The sequence below is a fragment of the Apteryx rowi genome, unplaced genomic scaffold (genome assembly GCF_003343035.1).
Source record: "Apteryx rowi isolate R43461 unplaced genomic scaffold, aptRow1 scaffold_69, whole genome shotgun sequence".
In the NCBI taxonomy this organism is placed as follows: Eukaryota; Metazoa; Chordata; class Aves; order Apterygiformes; family Apterygidae; genus Apteryx; species Apteryx rowi.
Window position 1 is genome coordinate 1,019,478 of NW_020450971.1, and position 13,819 is coordinate 1,033,296.

At 46.3% G+C, this 13,819-nt stretch overlaps 1 protein-coding gene across 1 annotated transcript in view; it reads left to right on the plus strand.

Moving 5' to 3' along the window:
* The window catches only part of ARHGEF9 (Cdc42 guanine nucleotide exchange factor 9), a 162,998-nt gene that overhangs the window by 93,046 nt on the left and 56,133 nt on the right, over positions 1 to 13,819 (plus strand). Inside the window, exon 2 of the mRNA XM_026086292.1 lies at positions 5,473 to 5,652. Within this exon, the coding sequence (XP_025942077.1) occupies positions 5,527 to 5,652 (126 nt within the window). The 5' untranslated portion in view covers positions 5,473 to 5,526. The remainder of the gene's footprint in view (positions 1 to 5,472; positions 5,653 to 13,819) is intronic.

The following is a 13,819-nucleotide window of genomic DNA, read 5'->3' on the forward strand; positions in this document are numbered from 1 at the left end:
ATCTTGTGCGAGTGTTCACCTGTTGTGCATGGGTGTCAGGAGCGTCTTAAATAAGCATCTTTAGAGCGAGGCTCTTTGAATTATGGGGCATTTACAGAGCGCTTTGGAAACCTGTAGTGAAAAATCACTGGAAAAGCTGAAGTGTATAATCCTAATGATACAGTAGTAATGCCACGTGTTCTTAGTATACGTTCCAGAAATGTGTTGGTTGTGCATATCATTAGAGCCTTTTCTTTTTCCATTTTTCCTTTCCTCATTAAATTCTCTGGTGGCACTAGGATGTAAAAAGTGCCAGCYTGGCCTTAGACCCTTCATCTGTCTCATCTGGCACTCATCTTTGGCCACGATCAGGTGTTCACCGGAAGGTGATGGAGGCCCCATGGCGAACAGTGACTCCATTCTGGTCAGTTCCCTAGACCATGGCCAACAACCTCATGGTTGATCTTCGGTCATCTGCCCACTGAGAAATTTGTTTCTTCACCCCAGACAGCTAGCGGTTGGCTGTGCCCTGAAGTCTACCATAAAGCAATAAAAATTATACTCAGTTCCATTATTATGAAATGCTCTCAGGCATTTGTCCTGCACTGATGCTACATGATGAAAGCACTGAGAAATTTTTCTTTTGGCTGTTCGGTTCAAACAACCAAATGACAAGAATAATTGATTTCAATGGGATCTAGGACTTTTATCTGGAAGACATGCAATATTCAGTGTATCTCAAAAACAAATGTACGTTATCACCTATTGTGCTTTTCTAACTGCCTCACTGTCCTTATAAATAGGACACTTTTCCCAAATACTCRCATCCTCCTTGTTGTAAATTCAAACAGCTGAGATTTTGTGAATTCTTCTAATGGGCAAGGAGCACATTGCATTATTTATAACAGCCTTTGCTTACTGAGAAACCATTGTGTCTGGGTGAGTTTGATTTAACAGTCTGACTATTTTTATTGTGATTGTCATTATTAAATCCAGTTTTTGGTTACCCTGTTTTAGTGATGGCCAAATTGTAGGTGGGATGAACTTCAGATGCTGGAAACGTAAACTTCTGCATCACCCAATTAAACAAAGAGAAATAGTCATTTGTAGGGTATGATTCACCTCACTTGAAGGTAAACAACTGAAATAGCTGAGATGAATCACACTCCAGATGTGTCTTTCTCTTCACTGATTATAAAGGAGTCCCGATGACTGTCTCAGATGTTGTATGGTAGTCATCTAGGATTAGGGGAGATGAGTCCYTTTCAAGGTCTTTGGTTGGGTATGTCTGACCACAGTGTCAAGACCCATATTTGAAACCTGGGGCTTAGGCATTTTTGAACCAGCTTCTGATTTGGCATCTGAGCCCTAAACCAAGATACCTGAAGTTTCTGGAGTGGAGAGCTCCTGTGCTGAATTCTCTCAGAAAATACAACATTTTATTCTGACCTTTCTCTAGTTCTTCATCTCGTGCTGCTGCAGATATCAGGTTCTGTCTCTGTAGCCCTGCCCTGAAATAGTCAGGCTGTTTCTCAGATACAGCAAGGTGTCTTATAAAATAAATTAGAACTGGACCTTTTCATTTTGGGCTCTGGCRTTCTCTCGATGGACCTGCCACGTTTGATGGCTGGAACGGGAAATCTGCCATCCTGCTGCCATCCTTTTAGTGTAGGTGAACTGTATTTATATTCTGGAAGGCCAAGTCTCGCTCGCAGACTTCCTGGCATGTGGGTCCCTTTCTTGGGCTAGCGTTACAGACCAAGGACCACGAAGAAYCAGCTAACGTGACCGGGGCCTTTCTTCTACCCTGTGGCACTAGAAAGTGAAAAAGAAGACATTTCAGCCCCTCTTTCTCTTGTGTATCAACAAACACCTTGCAAAGCCACCTCAGCTTCTGACGTCTGCTGAAAGCATCTTTCGATTCTCTGTGTTAACAGCAGAGGAAGGCCATGCAAACAGCCCTGTTTTTCTGGTCCTCTGCAAGACCCTGCCATCCCTTGCAGCTGGCCAAGCCAAAATCTTGAGAGATGCGATACTGAGCCTRGGGCTTGGTAATGCACTTCTGCAGACTGGGCTAGGGCAATCTAAAATACAGTCCCTCTGAAATTTGGGTTCGGTGATGGTTTTTGTGGCAGCTCAGTGCCCAGGACCGCGTGCATGTGAAGTGGCAGCASAGTCTATGGCAGCTGAAGCAGAAAAAGCAGAAACACAGCGTCTGCGTAATAGCTCTCTTCCTGGTTCACCATCAGTGAAAAATGGACTAAAATACCCAACGGCATTAACAAAAGGAAGGAGTGTCAAGCCAACCTGATTTATTTTTTGATGAGACAACTGATTTTCTAGACAAGGAGGATGCATTCAATCTCATCAATTTAAATTAACCAAATGCAAGATTACTCTGAGACATTGGTAGGAGGTAGCCATGGAAAAAAGGGAGATACAATAGAAGATTTCTCTGACACAGTACAGGAAATATTTCATGCTGTTTCACAAATCCCCAGTAAGGTCTCCTTGGGAATAGTATTTACAGCTCTGGTCATCTGTGTTCAAGCAAGATGCAGCCAAAATATCTAGATGCCTGGAAGGGCTAGGGAAATGCTCAGGGGAAGGAAGAGCCGTCGGAGAAGACAAGGCTAAAAGAACAGAGCTTACTTAAAGTAGAAAAACACAGGCTGAAAGCGGGGGTGTGACTGTCTCCATAAATACGTCAAGGGTGAACGCTACCGAAGGGGGAGAGCTCAGTACTGGCATGAGAACAAATCTTTGTTAGCTGGCCATGAAAATATGGAGGGTGAAGAAGTCTATCATTCCTTCCTTGGGGTTCTTCAAGGTTTTAACTGATTCATATTTATGAAAGACCCTARAAGTCTTGATGGTTTAGAGCAGCACAAGGTGCTGTAAGCAAGCACTAGAACATGTCACCCCCTGGGCTGAGCGTTCAGTTGTTGCATTCGAATCAGAAGTCAAGCTTTATAACTATTATTTTTTGCAGATTTAGCTACTCTTAGGCTAAGAGAGGCCCCAGAGCTAGGATGTGCTGAGGGAGGGCCTTACGCCATCTGACTGCAGCTGCTGYAAGGTTCGTTGGGATCCTCTGGTGCCCAGCTCCTTGCAGCTCTGTATTAAATGCCCAAATGTGGGATAAATACATGTCAGTACATTAGATGCCCTCTGTGGTAAGTTCAGCATGTAGATTAGGTCCATTGCTTGACTCTTAAATGATGGCTTGTTATTAACCTGTGCTTTGGTGTACCTTGGTTTTCTGTCTGTTATCAGGTGATCTTGTAAGGCTTGTACCTAGGAAGCCTCTATATGATACATGTAGAAGGCACGTTTCTTTTACAGCTGATTCTGGATTTGAAAGGATAATTTGTCATTTTTGCTAACAGCTACCTAACGTATTTGGGGTTGTTTCTCCAAAACTGTTTTTTTTTTTTTTTTTTTTTTGCCATTGGCAGCATGAATGTGAGAACCTGCACGTGATCGTTGGCATCACGGAAAGGGCACAGAAGTGGTCAAGTCAGGTGTCCAACGTGCATGTCCCATCTTCCGCGTTGAATCCTTCTACGGCCTTGAGCTTGCCTTCTCTATTTTCCTCATTTGCAAAATAGAAGTTGGAAGAGCTTTATTTTACCTTATCTTCTATAGGAGCAAGAGAAGTGAGCTGACTAGTTAAATCTTTGCTTTGAGGATGAAAAGCACTAAGTGTCAAGTTGGACTGTCTTAGATTTTGCTTCTCTTATGTACAACTGACTGTAACAATTGCAGAGCTGAAACGGCAACTGTAATTGCCACAAACCTAAGAAGCTTGATTTCTTAAAGGAAAGTCAGCTCAAGGAAAACTGTAAATCAGGTCCTTTAAGCTGTTGACTGAACCGTCCATAGGACTTGAATGTTCTCATACATTTATGCTGAGAACCCCTGCAGCGATGCTAAAAGGTTTACTGCAAGTTCGTACTGTGCAGGTAGTTGTTAAGTGATGTTTTTATAAGCCAGACTTGTAAAAGAGCAGTTAAGGGCTCTCACAGTGCTTCTGCGCTTATTTAACCGTGGCGATGGGCCCTTGTCTGTATGCGTTGTATTGTTTGCCTAAATCGAGACGGTGTCTGTGGTTGGTAAAGCGTTGCCATGTGGAAGGCCTGTAATGGTGGGCTCTTGCCTTGTGAGTTGAAACTCTGATTTGGAGCTGAGCCAGAGTTCACCACGCTTGGTGCATCTCCGACTGCAGAATTAATGAGCAAGGCGCAGGATGGCTCTGACAAGCTGATTAGCATATGGGTAGAGTCTGTATTTGCTAGGACAGTCTTACTGTTCAGCGCTGAATTCCTGCAGTGGACAAAACATAAACACAATTTATTATTCTGTTAAATCAATGACTATCATTCTGAGGAGCAGTGGGTGTCCCAGGTACAGATGGATGATTTGTCTTGTGGATGCACAAACATCAGTTGTTTGTATGAGTATTTCCTGCAAGCATTAAACAGGAGTTTGTAGAAAACTTGGTGACTCGAAAGCTTGCTGTTGAAAACCAGAACCATTTTCCTCTAGGTCCTTGTGGTTGTTCTGACTCAGCTATAAGCAGACAAGCACTCCATATGAAAGTTTTCTGGGTCTTGTAGGACACAAGTTTGGCCTCAGTCCAGTTTCTAGTGAGCAGGTATCTGYGTCACGAAGGCTGTCACCACAGCCGTCACGAGAAGGTTGCTTGTAGGCAGGGTGAGGACCACTGGGACTGATCTGCGTTCCAGGTTAGGTCTGAAACAGGTCAGCAGGGTGGTATGGTGCCCTTCTTACCTCTGCTGCGTAGCTTGAAGATTTCAAATGAAAGGTTGTCAGTATATCACCAGCACTGAATTAATAATACTAAATTCACAGTTAAAAAAAAATGTTCTCCTCAATATGTTAGGAAGCTTTGCCACCTCCACCCCAAAAATTGACAGCCTGTGTAATTCATTGCTTGGAATTGCATGCGATGCCTTCTAAACCTGAAGATCAGAATATTTCCTTTAACAGAGCAAGCTTTTTAGTGAAACTAAAATTCCTTTGCAAGGCGCCATCAATCTATTTGACCATTTTGGGGACTTCCCAGCTATACATTATGCTAACTAAATTATACTTGAAAGCCAGGTGCCTTGATAGGTGTGCATGTGCATTAATATGGCTTAGCAGTGACAGGGAGGGGGGGGATGTTGCTTTTTACATGTGTAGGGCCAGGACCTGAGAGATGCTGAACGTGTGCACGTGGTGTTCACTTCTGCACTCTCAAAGCCAGGCCTGACATGGTTAGGAGCACAACGGCTGTCTGTATAGGTGGCTGCAGACTGGATTAATATTTTATTATTCGTGTGAGGGTGGAACATACAACATATTAGGTATCGGAATGGGGAAAAATTGCTTTATTATGGCTAAGCATTTTTTTCTGTATTGTGGATATGAATGTGTTTGTGTTGGGGAACAGAGCATTTACTGACTGTCTCTTTTTTGTTTTTAAAGCTGATCAGTGGTGGTTCTATTGTAAGTGCTGAGGCAGTATGGGATCACGTCACCATGGCCAACCGGGAGTTGGCGTTTAAAGCAGGAGACGTTATCAAGGTCCTGGATGCTTCCAACAAGGACTGGTGGTGGGGTCAGATCGATGATGAAGAAGGATGGTTTCCCGCCAGCTTCGTGAGGGTGAGTGACTTTCTTCTTTGTCCCACTGCAGTGTGTCGTTGCCAGTGCTGTTTGAATTGGTCAATGGACTGAAATGGCAGTTTGGCCTGATGGTAAAAGGARGGTCCTGCCCACCATATTTGCCACCACTGTTGTTTACTATCAGCAGTGTGGCTGTCTTCTATCAGCAAAAGGGGAACAAAGAAGGTTTCAAAAGAAATGAGAGGGGGTAGAGGGTGACCAGAATGGGTGCTGGCCCATGTATCCCAGGAAATGGGATGTAACCCATGAAATCCTGTGATCCAGAGCACCTTCGCTGGGTGCTTCGGCATGTTGTGGGCTCTCTCCTTAAGCGATTCTTCTTTGGAAAACCAGTTATCTGTTCTGCAGGCTTTGGGTAGATGATTTTGGGGTGCCTAGGAGTCCATGCTGGCTACAGGAGACCTGTATTGGGGAGAGCTTTCTTGGCTCCATGTAGCACAGGGAGGTGTCAGCCCTCCCCCCTCCACAAACCGTGTTGAGCTTTGGCTCTCCAGCAGTTTTTGATGTAGAATTAATTGACTAATTAGTCTGTGACTAGCTTTAGTTATTTTTCAAGGGGACAAGAAATGTGGTCCCTTGTCTCTGGTTTTCTGCTGAAGTAGGCTTTGCTGTACCCGGGCAGCTCTGGTGGTGATCCAGCCTTTCACAAATTAGCATTCCAGCACTTAATTTATTTGCTCGCTGTGTCTTAAGAGAGCAAAGGCACAAGAAGACACCCTTTTTGCTGCCGTCAGCTCCTGCCACGTTATTAGGGCGCTCTCAAGCTTTCCTCAGGGAGTCAAGACATCAGCATTGACCTTGTCCGCTTCCTTTTTCTCTCCTTTCTGCGGAGGGTGCGATAGGTGGGATCAGAGATTTAATTCCTTTTGAAGCTTAGGGGATATGGTTCAAAAATGAAGATTTCTTTTGCCTTGTAAAATTGTCTGAAAGATGACTTTCCTTTGAACCTCCCAGGCAATTTGGCAAGCTCAGTAGCGATGGAGGAGAAGACTGTTTTCTCTGAAGCGCACAATGAAGACCAAGCAGCATCCTAAAGTGGTGCTGTATTTGCCTTGTCTCTCTGCCTGTCTTATTCTCCCCCTGAATCCTTACTCTTTGGGGCATTCCTGCATCATCAAGATCCCTCTTTGCTTTTGCTGGATTTATACCACATTATTTGGGAAATAGCCCTGTGGATTAGAAAGAGTGGGTTAAGATGTATGGCCTGGTGTTTCCTAATGGTGTATAATGACCATTGCTTAGGGAATCCAGACCTGCCCTGGATTCTGCCTCCCTCTGCTCCCCGATGGACAGGTATCTTCCCCCTGTGGGGCTTGGTTAGGCAGCTCTTGTGTCTCTCCTAGGTCTGGCCAGCTCTAGGAGCAAGAGATCAGGGGCTGGAACTGGAGCCTGGGTTCCCTGCATGAGAAAGCCCAGCCCAAAACCCACAGTAATAAATAGYGTTCAGTATTTTGTTGTCTAGGACACCGTGAGTTTGACCCGGCTCCCAGTGGAGTGAGTCACAGTTTGGAAAATTGATTTGTACAAGGCGTGATCAAGATGATAATCTTATCGGGGAAAATATTCTCACCTGCGTTGCTAGCACGTCTCATCCCTATGGCAAGCTAGAAAAGCTGAATTATAAAAATCTGTCTGATTATTTTTCGCTTGGTTTAGAGACTGAAATGATCTGGGCCAGTTTAACTTTTCAATGCATTTACCAGTGCTGTCTTGTTTGTGTTTCAGGGGAAAATACTTAATATCCATTTTTGCGTAATGTTGTAAATGTATGGTTCATGGTGGATTAAGTAGCAGTCTTGTTTTGCGCTATCCTGTCTTCTAAAAAATACAACTGAACAAGCAAGCCCACTTACTCTGGGGCCCAAAGCCATGGATCATTTGGCTTGGTTGAGCTTTCCAGCTCTCCCTAAGGCTCGGGAGGGTAATTTTAGAAGTTGGTAAAAACAAAGGGGATGAATCAATGAATCTCAAACCATGAAACCCAGAGAAAAATGTCTGAGCAACATCCTGGAGGGAACCTTGGTGCATAGGATCATGATGGCCTTTCCAGGCAAGTTTCTTGCCCATTTTGTCTAATGTGACAACCCGATGGCTTGACTTTACTCCAACAAAATCAATCCTCCCATTAAGTCTGCAAGAAGACAGATTACTTGCTCCTTCTGCAAGACACTTGTTCAGCTGGGTCCGAGACCGGAGACTCGCCCTGGGACTGAATGATGGGCTCCCAAAAAGGAGACTGCATGTTTTTGCTGCCACGAATGGTAATTAGTATTTAAAAATAAGTACCAGGCATTGCAAAAAAACCCCAGGCAAGTGAAGTTCTGGCACAGTTTGTCCACAGCTCTGCAAGGGAGGCTGAAGGGGACTATTCACCGYGCGGCTTTACAAAGTGGAGCTGCCTTCCCCGCGCAGTATTTCTAGCAGCGTGCTGCCGCAAGCCAGCCCACTCCCCGGTTGCCCTGTGCTGCGAAAACAACTGCCATTTGGGCTGTCATGTTCTCCTTTCCTCTGCTGGCTGAGGTCGCTCGCTTGCCTCTTCATTTCTATTCTTGCATATTCCTTTTTTTCCCCCCCTCCCACTTTACTTACCAAGAAAGACAGAGTGATTCTCACCAGATGCCTGCAAAGCCTTTGGGGCCTTTAGAGAAGATGCCTGCAACCCCTCTAGAGCTTGCAGGACTGCTGCAGCCAGACTATGCTCCTTCAGGGTCCCACCAAGAACCAGTTAACCTGCAACCTTTCTGCTTTTCATTCCCTTCCACCTTATTCTTGTATTTCTCGCTGCTTATTGACCTGATCGCTCTTTCATAATGAGGAGGCTGTTTTTCTCTCCGTGGTTGTGCTTTGAGCCCTGCTTTTTTAAGATGATACCAGAAAACTGCCTGAGTTAGCCTGGGTGGCTCCAGTTCTGCTTGCATAAGAAAAATATTTGCTTCCCTGTATATCTATATTTTTCTTACGCGAGTATAGGAGGAAAACAGGACAACAAGTTGCCTAGCAGAGGATCAAAACAGCGAAACAAGCAGTGATTCACATAGGAAGAGACAGGGCAGAGCTGTGGTCTCTAAAACCAAGCAGGAATAATTTCAGGACATTTTAAGGCTGCAGGTCTCTCATAGGTACTAACAGAGTTGCAGTACAAGATCACTGCAGAGTTACTTTCCTCTGAAAGTCATTTGGATCACTTCTGAGTGCAAAACTGGCCTGGAAAACCTAGTTTGCGATGAGATGTCTGACGYGTCTTGCTCCGCAGCCAGATCACATGAAAATCTTTGGCAAAGAATTTGGCACTCGCAAAATCTCCTAGCAGGAACAATTCGCATCTGCAAGTGCAGAGGAAAGCGTTAACCTGCCGATTCCCTCGGCCTCTCTTACATGCACAGTTCAGGGGGGTTCGTGCACGCAAATACTGCACTCGACTTGCCTGCCCGGACGGGAATTGTTGTCTCTGTGTGCCTAAGGCCGCCGTTATCTGCTTTGTAGCTGGAGACTGGGCTAGAAGGAAGTGGGAGAGATGAAAGTCATAAAGTTGGGGGAGCACGGGAGCTTTCAAGGAGAAACTGGATGACATAGTGAKGCTTTTTTGGGAAGAGAAAAAGCAAAATAGAGGAAAAGTAAAATTTGGAGCTTAGTAAACAATGGTGAATGATTTCCTGTAGGAAGCTGCTGCCCTCAGAGAGAAAACAAGTTATGAAAAGCCTTAAATCATTAGGGAGGCAGATGAGAACTCCAGAACCAGACTGAAGGCTGGATGATGAGCTGGTTCAGACAGATTAAGATATCTACCTTGTATTTAAGCGTTTGTTGTTAAGTGAACATGCCAGGCAACCATTTAGAAGTGCTCTTGCAGGACACAGAAGTCAACCTTGGAATTAGCTGCTCGGTGTCTTTGAATGTCCCGTCAACTGGAGGGATCTGAGAGGGTGGGAGGCACGGTCACGAAAACAGCAGGTATTTTGCAAAGGATTTCATGTGCTTGTAGTGAGGGAGTTGCTTGAGGCTCTTCTTTTCATGGAGGAACTCTTCATGAAGGGCATAGCCCTGGGCTGTCTTTATGTGATGCTGTGCAAATGAGTTTTTGCATACCAGCACGTCCGTGTTCACATGCGAGCTCAAAAAATTAGGATTAGCATTTGTAGGGAGGAATTCTGTGTGTTCTGCAGGCACAGAATAATACTCCAGTACTGCAAATCAGACAGTTGCCATACTTTAAGGTCTCCTTCAGAAAATAAAGATGGTCTCAGAGCAAAGTCCCTGATTGCAGAGCCCAGCATCACATCTCCAAAATGGCTCATGTGAGATTCAAACACTCCAAAACCAGAAAACTAGATAGGATCATGCTTGGGCTCTGGGGAAAAAAAGTCCAAAAATGAAAATTTGCTGATTTTTATTATTGTGCGATCTTACCCTAGAGACGGACACAGCAGAATGCACCCCTCTTGGGTGGAGAAGGGGATTTATTTTGTTATACAGCTGTCCTTAATCTCTTTGGATGCCAGTAGGCAGATAGAGTTTCCTGAAAATATTTCCTAGCACCTCAACAGTGGTGACTTCTTCTCGTATTTACCAAGCCAAGCTAAGGAGCAAATCTGGGGTTGAGGAAGCTCTACTGCAACTTCCCGTAGTGCCCAGTGGCTGTCGAGGTGTTGGGGTGAATTGGAGGGTAATAACTCCCCCCAAAGCCTTCAACAAAAATTGTGTATAAACTCCTTGTGGTCGGTACCCTCTTACATAGCAGAAAACRCAGGGGGGTACTGGTGCAGCGATGCGCCTTCTTCTTTCTCGTCATTCCTTAGGTTTCCCTGAGCGTTGTAATTTTAGACTGATTTCTTTGCTTCTCAGTCAGCTGCCGTCGTTGGACTTGCGTTTGCTTAGCACCAATCGCGGCGGCATCTAGGTGAGATTTCCCAGGGAGAACGGGGACGGCGCCGAAGCGGGATTCACCTGTTGGGCAACTAACACAATACGCGCTGCAGTGTCTGCTGCAGAGTCAGTGCCTCGTAAAGGAGGTTTTATTCTCCTGTGGCAAATCCAGCATAAAAATAGCTTCTGGTGGAGGTATCGCACGCGGAGCGAGCGGCGTGCCAGGGTGACAGGATGCGCTGCAGACAAATTGTCAGGGTTTTTTTAAAGTCAAGCAGTGTTTTAGCATCCAAACGCAGCCTGTGCTAATTGCAGATGCCACTAATGTGACAACTAAAGCCACTCAGGCCGCTCGGCATCTGTCGGATCCCCAAAGGTTCAAACGCCGGCAGTTGGGCCCTTCCTCGTACCAGCTGCTTTGCAGGTGCAAAACCAGATTGTTTCGAGGCCATTCTTTGCATGAGGCCAAATCGGCACGAGTTTTTGCAGTCCTCATCCTCAGCCAAGCAAGCGTGTTGGTCGTGAAGAAGATCCAGTCCCTAGTGAAAAAAAGTGCAAACTTCCTCGGCCTGGCAGGATTTCTGCAACAAGCTGCTTGAGCAGCTGAGCTTTGGCTCCTACCTGTTGCCTGTCACGTGTAACATCATGGACCAGGGACTCTTGATTTTTAGGATCTGGGAATCTAAGCCCTAACTCACAGTATCCTAGAAATAAAATGTAGCACGTGTTTGCAGTGCCGGAGCRTCTATCGGGCAGGCACCGCCACGTCGCCGGCCGTAAATCTGGTCTGCTCCAGCCCTCGGGAGTCAGTGCCTTTCGCCTGCGGGACACAGGGAGGAAGCCCGGGGCAGCCTTCCTGGAGCTGGTTTTGTTCATCTTTCAAGGATACAGGGTCTGAAGCGGTCCCCTGGCTTCTCCTTTTTCAGAAACGAGTGAGGGGCGTTTCTTAACTTGGAGAACAGGAACTTGTGACGCTGCGAATGGAGAGTCTTAGGGAAAGAGCTGGGAGTGGGCTTGGGGAGGCTGGGTAGTTGCAGGAGGGAGGGAAGGAAGAGGTTCAGGGAGGTGGAGGGAGGTGAAGGACAGCAAGGTTAGAGCCAGAGGGGAAAATTGGGGCTGTAGGAGAAAATGGTGGTAGGACCACGGAGGGAAGAAACTTGCTTCACTGCCTTTCTTTGTAGGGCCAAATGCCCTGTTCCTCCTTCTGGAAGAGGCTATGGGGAGAAGATGGTCTTTGTTGGAACCCCAACTGCGATCCCTGTTTTCCCTGAGCCTGGGGCATCCCAACCGCAGTCCCCTGCTTTCCACTCTGCCTGTGGCCTGCCCGTGGGAGGGTGGCTAGTGGCAGGGGCGCCTGCTGGGACTTCTCTTAGCATCCCCGGGCTTCTTGCCCGCTGCCAAATCCCGGCCTCCTCTCTGCAGCCAGGGCAAGGAGAAGCCCGAAGGAGTTTTGTATCTATTTGCCCACTCGCACTGAGACAGCAGCAGCTGCCCCGGGCGTTTGAGGAGCCCGGGACAGGCTGCGCGTTACTTCGAGGGCAGGGCAAGCTCTGCCTGTTGGAGTGACCTGCAGAGATTGACATTTGCRGCTGTTTTAGCTACGCAGAGCTTTGCACCGGGGGCTTCTGGTCCTTGGCTGGCGTTTCTATGCGCTCCTTTACGGCAGATGAGCGAGGGATAGTGCTAGTACAGTAGAGTCCAACAGCATATGTGTGTCATGTGTGCGGCTGAAGACCAGCCACAGCGCTGGCAAACCACCAGCTTAGGGGAGAAGGGAGAGAGGGCAAAGCCTGTAGCTCCCAGAGCAGCTCCCGTGCTCCGGGAGAGGACGGCAAGGGATACAAATTAGTCTCGAGGCTCTGTGCTGCAGTTTATTCCCGCGGGGTTATTGGAGTATCCTACAGTGCCCTGCAGTTGTTGGATGGCTAATGACACTAATTCTAGCTCTTCAAAACAAGGTTTGGGCTTCTTGCACTGGTGTTTATGATCAAGTCACTYGTGAGGGCAGGTTCGGTGGGATGCAAGACCCCCCTGGAAGGATCTGTATCTTTAATCCATCGCATTACTTATTTGTGAGCTAGCATCCAGGGGTGACGCATTATCTGCTGGTTTTGTCCTTGCAAATCTCCAGTGGAGGGAGATTAATAATCCAGATGGCTGCTAAAATGTTTGTTTTATCATGCGTTCTGATTATTACGAGCCCATCAGCCCTCGATGCCTGTTCAAGTAAAATGTCCTCTATATACAGTGTATGCGTTCAGCAGTCTAAATATATAATAATTACAGGTCAGCTAATGTTGGAATGGTGCCATGTGGTGATTTTATGCACCATTTGGGTATAGCTGCAAACTGATAAATCACTTTTATACAGATTTTATATAAATCACATAGAGTATTAACCAGCACAATGAAATGATCAGCTCCCCCTGGCTCCTAGAACCGGGTCCTTAGGCAAGAGGGGCTTTTTATTTGACGATTTTGCTCTTTTCTGCCTCTGCAAGTTATGATGTTATGCAGGAACCAGTCATGACTTCCTAATTAGGGCTGAGTTTTGAAATAGGGCTGCAAGACTCGTGACAAGGCTGTTCTCCACGTGTAGGGTGGCCTTTCAGTGTGAAGCATCGCTTAGCGCTCGCATTATGCAACCCGGAATTTTCCCGTAGTTTTTGTTGGCTTCTTTTAACAACGTCTTAATATGAAGAGTTTGAAATGGTTTTCTAACGGCAATTTATCAGGGCAGGCTCCGTCTTTTTGGCATGCCGGACCTTTAGAAGTGTGTGGGGGAGACATCCGCAGTGCTGTATTATGTCAGCGCCCATGCTTTTTTGCATTGCAGAGGTGTTGGAAAAGGCACTGAAGGCTGATTTATTATTGTAGGGTTGTTGATGGTTGCTGAGCAGTTGTTGTTATTTTTTTTTGCAAAAAAACAAGGCGTTGGATGCAGGTCTGCTCCAAGCCACAACCCCTAATTCCTTGGGAAGACGGGACAGGAGCCTGGAGAGACTTCTTGAAAACAGAGTGAGTGGCAGAGCTGACAAGCAGTCAGGGAACTGAATTCCCATCGCCTTTATGGGGAAGGCATCACAGGTGCTTAGCAGGGCTGGCAGCTACCTGTCTTGAGCAGGGAAGGCTGGAGATATGAGGTGAAACGGGAAAGAAAGTAGAGTTTTGAAGCTGCTTTTACCAAACAGACTTTGTTGCACTGGGCAGGAGGCAACTCATTGCACTTGTGTCCAGTGCACAGTAGAAAGTCACTGGGCAAAAGGAGAGGTGTTTTGCCATT